The 12,958-nt window shown below is 41.8% G+C and overlaps 1 protein-coding gene across 1 annotated transcript in view; it reads right to left on the bottom strand.

Annotated features, from left to right (window-relative positions):
- Positions 1-12,958, bottom strand: part of DNAH7 (dynein axonemal heavy chain 7) — a 1,092,938-nt gene that overhangs the window by 178,516 nt on the left and 901,464 nt on the right. Inside the window, exons 47-49 of the mRNA XM_063934143.1 lie at positions 10,478-10,632; positions 6,600-6,790; positions 810-943 (exon numbers count right to left, since the gene is read on the bottom strand). Coding sequence (XP_063790213.1) covers positions 810-943; positions 6,600-6,790; positions 10,478-10,632 — 480 coding nt within the window. The remainder of the gene's footprint in view (positions 1-809; positions 944-6,599; positions 6,791-10,477; positions 10,633-12,958) is intronic.

The raw sequence follows: 12,958 nt of genomic DNA, 5'->3' as shown, positions 1-12,958 counted from the left end.
CTGCCATCCTGACCTTTTATTAGAGAGGCAGCATTCTGTGTACTGGGCAACCAAGAGCTAGTGGTGGTTGAGTGCAACGAGGGGAAAATTTTGTAGACCAGGTTTCACTTAAGATATATCACTCTAAACTGAATTTCAAGTTTTTGGTAAATGTACTCTTTAAAATGTCATCTACTATGTCCATCAATAAAAATCAGAATTGTGGATATTTAAATACAGAAATTCAGTGCAAAATGTTAACAGTCCCTAGTAACTATGTTTACATGACACAATTTATTATAGTGTGAAAAAAAAGTCCTTGCGAGACAGATTGAAGATGTTTACATTTCTCACGTTTCCATCCTATATTAAATTAGAGGGAATTTTAATTTAGCAGGGCAAAGGTCTATTTCCACTTTAGCTTAAGTAAAAATTGGTTACATGGTTGCTGGAGTGGATTGAGCCAAGTGAGTAGAGTCTCCATTCCATGAAGCTAGGCCTAGGTTTCTGCCCACCTAATCAGGTATTAGGCCTGATTGCCAAGGCTGTAGGTAGGACTAGCTACTGAGGTTTTTCATACAGTACTTCCTCTGCAAAATAGAGAAATTTAAAAATGCAATCCCACACTTAAAATCAGCAATCTGCATATATGCTGTGTGTTGGTATGCATAAGTGTATATCATATATGAATAGAATATTGCAGCTTTTGTTTGTCCATCCCTGAAAATTCTGTATTTGATTTACCACCAACATTCCCTTTGACATATACAGTATATTGGTATAATGTTCATGATGTATGATGGCAAGATATAAAGTATTAGTCATTTAACCGTTTGTTTTCTGCTCCCTGTAGAATAAGTGCTTGCTTTTCTTCCTCAAGGTCTGGTCTCTCTCGAGCAACGACAATACCCAAGAGTTGATCTTGCATCCCTTCAGGAGTGATCATAAAATTCAGCAAGGTGACCTGTATAATATTAATGAAATTGAAACACAAATATTTACTAATTTGTCCAATTTAATGGAGCAACAAAATAAAACATAGGCTTAGAGAGAAGGCAACATGTTTGACCTTTTAATAGCGTATTTCTAATTTGTTCAAAAAGAGCATAGCATTTAAATGTGAACTTTAAAGCAAGATAAGAATCAGGCAAACATACACAGTAAATAAAAAGGTACATATTAAAACATAAAGCTCAATCACATTTTTATACAGCGGTACAGTCTATAACAAATTATTAGGAAATGTATTTTCTCAGGTGGCAGTTGACAAACAAAACGTATGCCAAATAGCTAATTTGCTGAAAATATCATTAGAATGGAATGCAAACAGTACTACAAATTTTCACATAATTGATGCAAATAATTGAATTGACTTTCACTCACTATCCCATATTTTAATCATGTATGAAATATTTTATTTTCTCTAAGGTAATTAAGCTAAATACAGAATTACGTCTCATGCTTAAAAAAATAAGAATTTACTTACCGATAATTCTATTTCTCATAGTCCGTAGTGGATGCTGGGAACTCCGTAAGGACCATGGGGAATAGCGGCTCCGCAGGAGACTGGGCACAAAAAATAAAAGCTTTAGACTAGCTGGTGTGCACTGGCTCCTCCCCCTATGACCCTCCTCCAAGCCTCAGTTAAGATACTGTGCCCGGACGAGCGTACATAATAAGGAAGGATCTTGAATCCCGGGTAAGACTCATACCAGCCACACCAATCACACCGTACAACTTGTGATCTGAACCCAGTTAACAGTATGATAACCGTAGGAGCCTCTGAAAAGATGGCTTCCAACAATAAACAACCCGATTTGTTTGTAACAATAACTATATACAAGTATTGCAGACAATCCGCACTTGGGATGGGCGCCCAGCATCCACTACGGACTATGAGAAATAGAATTATCGGTAAGTAAATTCTTATTTTCTCTGACGTCCTAGTGGATGCTGGGAACTCCGTAAGGACCATGGGGATTATACCAAAGCTCCCAAACGGGCGGGAGAGTGCGGATGACTCTGCAGCACCGAATGAGAGAACTCCAGGTCCTCCTCAGCCAGGGTATCAAATTTGTAGAATTTAGCAAACGTGTTTGTCCCTGACCAAGTAGCTGCTCGGCAAAGTTGTAAAGCCGAGACCCCTCGGGCAGCCGCCCAAGATGAGCCCACCTTCCGTGTGGAATGGGCTTTTACAGATTTTGGCTGTGGCAGGCCTGCCACAGAATGTGCAAGTTGAATTGTACTTGAAACGCTGAAACCACCTTAGGGAGAAATTGAGGACGAGTCCTCAATTCCGCCCTATTCGAATGAAATATCAGGTAAGGGCTTTTATAAGATAAAGCCGCCAATTCTGATACGCGCCTGGCTGAAGCCAGGGCCAACAGCATTACCACTTTCCATGTGAGATATTTCAAATCCACTGTGGCAAGTGGTTCAAACCAATGTGATTTTAGGAACCCCAAAACTACATTGAGATCCCAAGGTGCCACTGGAGGCACAAAAGGAGGCTGTATATGCAGTACCCCTTTGACAAACGTCTGAACTTCAGGCACTGAAGCCAGTTCTTTCTGGAAGAAGATCGACAGGGCCGAAATTTGAACCTTAATGGATCCTAATTTTAGGCCCATAGACAATCCTGCTTGCAGGAAATGTAGGAAACGACCCAGTTGAAATTCCTCCGTAGGGGCCTTCTTGGCCTCACACCACGCAACATATTTTCGCCAAATGCGATGATAATGTTTTGCAGTTACATCCTTCCTGGCCTTGATCAGGGTAGGGATGACTTCATCTGGAATGCCTTTTTCCTTCAGGATCCGGCGTTCAACCGCCATGCCGTCAAACGCAGCCGCTGTAAGTCTTGGAACAGACAAGGTCCCTGCTGGAGCAGGTCCTTCCTTAGAGGTAGAGGCCACGGGTCCTCCGTGAGCATCTCTTGCAGCTCCGGGTACCAAGTTCTTCTTGGCCAATCCGGAGCCACGAGTATCGTTCTTACTCCTCTCCTTCTTATGATTCTCAGTACTTTTGGTATGAGAGGAAGAGGAGGGAACACATATACCGACTGGAACACCCACGGAGTTACCAGAGCGTCCACCGCTATTGCCTGAGGGTCCCTTGACCTGGCGCAATATCTGTCCAGTTTCTTGTTGAGACGGGACGCCATCATGTCCACCTTTGGTTTTTCCCAACGGTTTACAATCACTTGGAAGACTTCTGGATGAAGTCCCCACTCCCCCGGGTGGAGGTCGTGTCTGCTGAGGAAGTCTGCTTCCCAGTTGTCCACTCCCGGAATGAACACTGCTGACAGTGCTATCACATGATTTTCCGCCCAGCGGAGAATCCTTGCAGCTTCTGCCATTGCCCTCCTGCTTCTTGTGCCGCCCTGTCTGTTTACATGGGCGACAGCCGTGATGTTGTCCGACTGGATCAATACCGGTTGACCCTGAAGCAGAGGCCTTGCTTGACTTAGGGCATTGTAAATGGCCCTTAGCTCTAGGATATTTATGTGAAGAGACGTTTCCATGCTTGACCACAAGCCCTGGAAATTTCTTCCCTGTGTGACTGCTCCCCAGCCTCTCAGGCTGGCATCCGTGGTTACCAGCATCCAATCCTGAATGCCGAATCTGCGGCCCTCTAGAAGATGAGCCTTCTGTAACCACCACAGGAGAGATACCCTTGTCCTTGGAGATAGGGTTATCCGCTGATGCATCTGAAGATGCGATCCGGACCATTTGTCCAGCAGATCCCACTGAAAAGTTCTTGCATGGAATCTTCCGAATGGAATCGCTTCGTAAGAAGCCACCATTTTTCCCAGGACTCTCGTGCACTGATGCACTGACACTTGTCCTGGTTTTAGGAGGTTCCTGACTAGCTCGGATAACTCCCTGGCCTTCTCCTCCGGGATAAACACCTTTTTCTGGACTGTGTCCAGAATCATCCCTAGGAACAGTAGACGTGTTGTTGGAATCAGCTGTGATTTTGGGATATTTAGAATCCACCCGTGCTGACGTAGCACTACCTGAGATAGTGCTACTCCGACCTCTAACTGTTCCCTGGACCTTGCCCTTATCAGGAGATCGTCCAAGTAAGGGATAATTAATACGCCTTTTCTTCGAAGAAGAATCATCATTTCGGCCATTACCTTGGTAAAGACCCGTGGTGCCGTGGACAATCCAAACGGCAGCGTCTGAAACTGATAGTGACAGTTTTGTATCACAAACCTGAGGTACCCTTGGTGAGAAGGGTAGATTGGGACATGGAGATAAGCATCCTTGATGTCTAGAGATACCATATAGTCCCCTTCTTCCAGGTTCGCTATCACTGCTCTGAGTGACTCCATCTTGAATTTGAACCTTTTTATGTAAGTGTTCAAAGATTTTAGATTTAAAATTGGTCTCACCGAGCCGTCCGGCTTCGGTACCACAAACAGCGTGGAATAATACCCCTTTCCCTGTTGTAGGAGGGGTACCTTGATTATCACCTGCTGGGAATACAGCTTGTGAATAGCTTCCAATACTGCCTCCCTGTCGGAGGGAGACGTTGGTAGAGCAGACTTCAGGAACCGGCGAGGGGGAGACGTCTCGAATTCCAATTTGTACCCCTGTGGTACTACCTGCAGGATCCAGGGGTCCACTTGCGAGTGAGCCCACTGCGCGCTGAAATTCTTGAGACGGCCCCCCACCGTGCCCGAGTCTGCTTGCAGAGCCCCAGCGTCATGCTGAGGACTTGGCAGAAGCGGGGGAGGGTTTCTGCTCCTGGGAAGAGGCTGCATGGTGCAGTCTTTTTCCCCTTCCTCTGCCCCGGGGCAGGAACGAGCGGCCTTTTTCCCTCTTGCCCTTATAGGGACGAAAGGACTGGGTTTGAAAAGACGGTGTCTTTTTCTGCTGAGAGGTGACCTGGGGTAAAAAGGTGGATTTTCCAGCCGTTGCTGTGGCCACCAGGTCCGATAGACCGACCCCAAATAACTCCTCCCCTTTATACGGCAATACTTCCATATGTCGTTTGGAATCTGCATCACCTGACCACTGTCGCGTCCATAACGTTCTTCTGGCAGAAATGGACATCGCACTCACTCTAGATGCCAGGGTGCAAATATCCCTCTGTGCATCTCGCATATATAGTAATGCATCCTTTAAATGCTCTATAGTTAACAATATACTGTCCCTATCCAGGGTATCAATATTTTCAGTCAGGGAATCCGACCAAGCCACTCCAGCGCTGCACATCCAGGCTGAGGCGATCGCTGGTCGCAGTATAACACCGGTATGTGTGTATATACCTTTTAAGATATTTTCCAGCCTTCTATCAGCTGGTTCCTTGAGAGCGGCCGTGTCAGGAGACGGTAACGCCACTTGTTTTGATAAGCGTGTGAGCGCCTTATCTACCCTAGGGGGTGTTTCCCAACGTGCCCTAACCTCTGGCGGGAAAGGGTATAGTGCCAATAATTTATTAGAAATCAGCAGTTTTTTATCGGGGGAAACCCACGCTTTATCACACACCTCATTTAATTCATCTGACTCAGGAAAAACCACTGGTAGTTTTTTCACACCCCACATAATACCCTTTTTTGTGGTACTTGTAGTGTCAGAAATGTGCAATGCCTCCTTCATTGCCGTGATCATGTAACGTGTGGCCCTACTGGACATTACGTTTGTCTCGTCACCGTCGACACTGGATTCAGTATCCGTGTCAGGGTCTGTGTCGACCATCTGAGGTAACGGGCGTTTTAGCGCCCCTGACGGTGTCTGAGACGCCTGAACAGGCACTAATTGATTTGTCGGCTGTCTCATGTCGTCAACAGTTTTTTGCAAAGTGCTGACATTGTCACGTAATTCTTTAATTACTACCATCCAGTCAGGTGTCGACTCCCTAGGGGGTGACATCACTAACACAGGCAATTGCTCTGCTTCCACATCATTTTCCTCCTCATACATGTCGACACAATCGTACCGACACCCAGCACACACACAGGGAATGCTCTGATAGAGGACAGGACCCCACTAGCCCTTTGGGGAGACAGAGGGAGAGTTTGCCAGCACACACCAGAGCGCTATATATATACAGGGATAACCTTATATAAGTGTTACTCCCTGTTATAGCTGCTGTATTTATATATTAGCTGCCAATAGTGCCCCCCTCTCTGTTTTACCCTGTTTCTGTAGTGCAGGACTGCAGGGGAGAGTCAGGGAGCCGTCCTTCCAGCGGAGCTGTGAAAGAAAATGGCGCTTGTGTGCTGAGGAGAAAGGCTCCGCCCCCTTCACGGCAGCCTTTTCTCCCGCTTTTTTCAGGAAACTGGCAGGGGATAAATGCATCCATATAGCCCAGGAGCTATATGTGATGCATTTTATTTAGCCATATAAGGTTTTTATATCATTTTTATTTAAACTTTTACTTCTAAGCAGCTCAGGAGAGCCACCTAGCTTGCACCCTTCTCGTTCGGGCACAAAAATCTAACTGAGGCTTGGAGGAGGGTCATAGGGGGAGGAGCCAGTGCACACCAGCTAGTCTAAAGCTTTTATTTTTTGTGCCCAGTCTCCTGCGGAGCCGCTATTCCCCATGGTCCTTACGGAGTTCCCAGCATCCACTAGGACGTCAGAGAAAAATGCATAATCTAAACTGACCTTGACAGATGTTTCAGGTAAATAGTGTGGATTCCTCAATTTAGTTGTAATGTAGAACCGAAAATCAGGAGCATACTCAATAGTGGAATCCCCAAGCCGAATGCATATACTGCCTCCTTGTTTAAATGTCTGCTTTAGTAGAAGTGGCTCTAAAATAGGATCTAATTCTTCACCAACATTCTCCAGTAACACTAAAAAAGATTAAAGTTGAACAATGACAGAAAATGAACAGATAAAATCCAAGCTTGACAAATTAGATTTAAAATGCTTAAGTTAAAATGCATAGTGGTATTTTATAATTTAATACATTCTTTGAATTACCAGCAGATCTGAAAACTGAATGTCATACTAGAGCACATCAACAATTAATTTTTTACTTTGACGTTCTATACCCAGAATGCTGGGTTTTATAGCAACATGCACTAAATCTATTGAAGTGAAAAATATGGTCTTATTATAGACAATCCAAAAATCTGATCGTAATTAAAAGATTAGATTGACTGACAGAATAACTGTTTGCACAGATAAATTTGCCAGTATATTTTTTATAGTCTATAGAAATTAAGTTGTGGGAGTATAATTACAGCTTTATAGTCTTTCTGTTGGTATTTATACTAGTTTAACGCAAAACGTCTAATACAGTAGCGCTCTACACATCTACCTAATAGCCAGTTAAGGACTAGCAACTATTGTGCGCATAAGGATGGGGGAGAGAGCATTGTGCGCCAATAGCGAATATCCCCACCACAATCTACTGTACTTGAGTACATATGCACGATAAGTCTGCAGCTAGGATTGCTATTTGACATTCCTTTCTCTGCTATTCATTTTGAAAAATTACTGTTTCAGACTTTGGGGGTATTCAATTAGTGCAGTTTTTTGACCAGTCAAAAAAAGGCACTTTTTGCCCGATTTAAGGTCAAATTAAAATTTTTCCTATTCAATGCCCGTGCACTGGCTAAAACCATGTATATCTGCAAATTCGATATGCATGTTTTGGGGAATTTGCGTGCATTTTCGCAGGTTTTTGGCGCAATTTTCACCCATGCCGATTAAAAAAAAAAAAAAGTGAACCGACATGGGCAAAAATGGGTTAAAATGAGGCGAAAATGTAAGCAATTAAATATCCTGTGTCAAATTAGTGCCGTTTTATGAACCAGTCGAAAAAACGGCACTTAATTGAATATCCCCAAGTGTGTTTTTGTATTTTACTTAAGTGGATTTTGTCCTCATCGTGTATGTGTGTGAGTGTGTGTTTATGTGTGTGTGTATATATATATATATATGTACATATATATATATATAGGCACAGCTTTAGGAGTGCCTTACCGATCTCTGTTTTTATATATATATATATATATATATATACATACAGATCCCTGCACTCTCACGCAGCTCTGCCAACAACTGGGGTGCCAATCAGAGATCGACCCACATAGAGGTGGGACCCATAGTACAATACAGGATTATCCACTTAGTGGAACAAATTGCACTCTCCAGACTTTACTTCAATAAATCAGCAAAGAAAGTATTTAATGTAAAGGTAATCTCACAGTTCCAATGTAATATCCATTTCCAACGTTTCGGTCCACACCAGGACCTTTCTCAAGGAGTTACAACGTGGTCAAAGCAGTCATCATCACAGCGAGGTCAGCATATTAGGTAACTGTTATTACCTAATATGCTGACCTCGCTGTGATGATGACTGCTTTGACCACGTTGTAACTCCTTGACAAAGGTCCTGGTGTTGACCGAAATGTCGGAAATGGATATTACATTGGAACTGTGAGATTACCTTTACATTAAATACCTTCTGTGCCGATTTATTGAAGTAAAGTCTGGAGAGTGCTATTTGTTCCACTAAGTGGATAATCCTGTATTATATATATATATATATATATATATATATATATATTATATATATATAGTGTGTTTTAAAAGGCATGATCATCTGTCTCTCCTACTGCCTGGGGAAAGAGGAGAGACTATGGAGTCTCTGTAAGAAAGAAACTTGCTTTTGAAAATCAGTGAGATGTGCCTTGTAAACTTTTCCTTGTATTTTTCACTTAGTGAGTTAGGATTATCCTGTATTTAGTTAGTGCCAGCCGGCAAGGTATTTTATTTTTGATGTTTATTTCTGTTTTTCTGCACAACACTGACTGAAGCCAGTTGCACCAAACCAACCGACTTGTATGATCTCTCAGCTGCTGCAAACTGCCCCAGGAGAGGGTACCTGTTCCCCTGAACCTGTTACTATATATATATATATATATATATATATTGACACACACACATAGGGAACAGGTAACCAATATGCACTATCACTTATTAAACCACCTAGGATATAATAGTCCTTGGGGGAGTCAGCAGCTTATCCCCAAACAGGTCCTCTTGCCAGTGGAGAACCAAAACAAAGAAATAGAATACAATGGTTGTAAGGAGAGTACTCAGTATCACTTGTGGGTTCTAAGTTAGTCCTTTTGATGAAATCTTTTCTTTCAAAAATGGAGATCAGATGGAAAATGGCCTGATGGTTCTGGAAAATACCCTCGTACCAAATCACCCAACAGCGAATACCACTCGTTAGTCCATAATCTTTCAAATGATTTATTAAAATATTATTGATAAAATTAGAATGAGACTCTTACATTCATCTTGACATTCATGGGCCAGTGTAGTAACAAATGGGACTTGCTGTCTACACCAGCCGGGAAAGAGCTCCTATGACAGCTTGTCCACCCACTAATGTATTGTATTTTTGTGTATTATAATGAATTTAGTGAATTGTATGAATTTAGTGTATTATATTTCTGTTTAAGACACCCCTGAAGAAGTCTTTATAGATGAAACGCGTTGGATGATCATCTCAGATATTAGTGGGTGGACAAGCTGTAATAGGAGCTCCTCCCCACCTGGGGTAGACAGCAGATAGATATATATATATATATATATATATTTATTAAGATCACTCTTGTTGATAGGCACCTCCAAATACACAGCACCCAGAAAAACATCACATCAGTTTACTGTGCAGTACAGATCAACAAAACATAAAATAAATCCTAGCCCATCTGGGCACTGAGGACCTAATGCCCCCACCACAACTAAGGCATCTGCACAGGACTCAGGGTCAGTATATCACAGTGTCTCTGAACAAGCCTGTTACCTCTTCCCCCAGGAAGTGAGAACCAGAGTAAGGCCCTGACATAGCTTTATTGGCCTCTACAGGTGCAAGCACTAATTAACCTGATCTCATACTGAAGGTCTACAGACCCGAAATGTGCCAAGTAGATGATGCCCGCCCACCCGCCCTCTTTCCATCCATATCTACAGGAACCCTTAACCGGCTTTTACTATAGCTCAATACATTTAACCAGTCTGTTTTGCAATCACAGACATTTTCCTGGGGATTTAAGTCAGAAACCTGGGACAAATATATCTCCCATGTACCAGTGCCTTCATCACAATATATATCTCATAATCATGAAATTTAAGAAATATTGTCTCCTGGAAAAAATGTAGTTTACAATTAGTTACATTACAAACAAATAGATCATGACTTCGCTATCTACCATTGTATACACTATACATTTTGAAACCAAGAATTAAATTAAGACTATTTTTTAATGAATACATAAAATTCAGTGCTTCACAAAACAATTAAAGGAGCTAATTAAGAGAATTTCCCACAAATGACTCTTTGAACATGCAGATTTCACCACCTGCTGTTAATACAGCAATTACAGTTTTAATGTGATTAATGATCAGTACAAAATGAAAGGCAAGAAATACACCACTCATTTTAGAACAACTACTGTATATTTAACTCTTTAGCTTCTGAGAACTAGCACACAGTTTATTTAGTACTTGAAACATACCTGGGGTACCAAACTGTATGCAGTTCTCCAGCGTCCTTACAAAGTCAGGGTCACTTAGCTTAATGATATGTAAGCTGTTGGCCTTTTCCATATTCTTCACCCATTTATTTGCCTGACCTTGTGGATCAATCATCAAAGGCCAGCGCCTTGCGTTCCTGTAATTGTATTCATGTAAATACTTAACATCGCTTATTTATACATTATGCATACTAAGTATGCAGTTTTCAACATTGTTTATTGAATGTTGAATCTCTCAACTCAATCTAACCATAAGCATGAATAATTCAAATGAAGACAAAGTTGATAAACAAACTATTTCTTTTGTACCGAAAGACAAGAAGCACCTTATCAGGTGACATCTTCACAATGAACTTTAACAATATAAAAATGTAAATATAATTGTCAGAGTGGCATCTGTTGGCCAGCAAAAGCAGGATTTTAACTGAAAGTAAGGTGTAACATTTTTTGACCTGTTTAAACTCATTTTATTTGTGTCATACTAAATTGTGATGAAGGCCTTTACTAGACTTAGGGCGGGATTCAATTATTTTCACCCCTTTCCACACTCATTCTGTTTCTGCCCTCAGGGACGTTGTATCATTATTTCAGCTTGCTACACCCGGAGTAGCGAGGCACCCAACCCTTTACACAGCTAAACCTGATTAATATGGGTACAATATGCACGACAACAGAGATCATTTTAGAAAGGAAATTGTGCGTGATATATCATTTGAATCTCACCCATAGTGTTTATTTAGGCACAAACATATTAACATAGAAACAAAGAATTTTGACAGCATATAAGAACCACATTGCTCATTTAGTCTGCCCATGTACACACACACACACACACACGCACACACACACACACACACACACACACACACATACGGGTTAATTTTTGACGGGAGCCAATAAACCTACCAGTATATTTTTGGATTGTGGGAGGAAACCTGAGCACCCAGGCGGAACCCACACAAGTACTGGCACAATATACAAACTTTTCACAGTTAGGGCCATGGTGGGAATCAAACCCATGACCTCAGTCAGTTACATACGAAATGAAACAGAATGAAAATATGGCCCTGTTCAAACAATCTTGAAATCTAAGATGGGTGCGGAATACTTGAGAAATAAGGCAGCAAACTGTACTCTGGGATTACATGTTTTAGAATACAGGCACTCTAGTAATTGGCTCTAGGCAGTTAATCAGTATAGATACTGGCTCTGGACTGTTGATTATTATGGTCACTGTGCTATAGTTCCTGGGTTTTGGCAATTGGTGATTACTGGCACTGTTAATACAGTCTTTTGGCAGATAGCGATTACTGGCATTGCGCTGTCTTGGCTTTGGGCATTTGTTGAATACCGTTACTGTGCTACAGTAGTTCTTGACCTCAGGTAGTTTATGATTACAATTACTATGCTAGTTCCTGACTTTAGGCAGTTGGTAGATACAAGTACTGTGCTAGCTCTTTGCGATATATCCCTACTAACCTGAAACATTCAAGGGACTCCCAAATCTGGACTCTCCCAGGCTCCAGGAAGAGAAGGCAAATTTCCCAGAATCTGCTGACCACCATGGCTTGTTGATGCAATTCACTATGAACTGCATCATCATGGCCTTACACATCACCCCCACCAAGTCAGTATTCGTGACTTGCTTAAGTGTGTGGTGAACTACGATGACACAATCATAGCACCATAGACCTACACTAATCGGCTGGCTGGACCCTCCTGGAAACCCCTGCCGAGGAGTTGCAAAGTATGTTTCCTTGCTTTGGCCAGTATTTTACTATTTTTTTGCTTTAGGAATTTGGTAAATACTGTATAGGTACTTTGGTTTTTCCTTGCTTTGAATAGTTGGCAGAAACGGGTTATATGCTACTTTCTGACTTTAGGGATAGTTCCTGGCTTTGGCCAATTGGTGGATACAGGCACTGTGCTAAATGCTGGCCTTGGGCAGCTGGTAGGAAACAGGTACTGTGTTAATTACTAGCCTGGGGCACCTGGTTGGTTAGTTTAAGATTATAGGTAAATTTCTTTGGTTTCTGAATTATGATATTTCTGGGGGAGGAAGAAGGGGACAATCCACCAACATACAGTAATTACAAATAAAAAATAACAATTGTCAGAGTGAGTGTAGACTTCATGAGCGCCGAAGGGATCCATGTGTACTGGAGAAATACTGTATATAGACATATAATTCACTGATGTTTGGACATATCGAAGAAATTCCATAATTTAACAGGTAGAAAACTGCTGATAACCATTTTCACTTTGTGGGAGAAATGTATAAAATATTGGAGAAAGATATAGTACAAACCAATCACCTTCTTTCATTTTACAGGCTGTGATTGAAAAATGACAGGAACTGATTGGTTGGTACTTTATCTTTCCTCATTTTATCTCTCTCCAAGCTGTGATTAATTTCCTACTTGTAGAATACATAACAGACGTTTAATACCAAAGACATGTCCA

Source organism: Pseudophryne corroboree, chromosome 7 (assembly GCF_028390025.1).
Source record: "Pseudophryne corroboree isolate aPseCor3 chromosome 7, aPseCor3.hap2, whole genome shotgun sequence".
NCBI classification, from domain to species: Eukaryota; Metazoa; Chordata; class Amphibia; order Anura; family Myobatrachidae; genus Pseudophryne; species Pseudophryne corroboree.
This window is presented reverse-complemented; position numbering and strand designations above follow the sequence as displayed.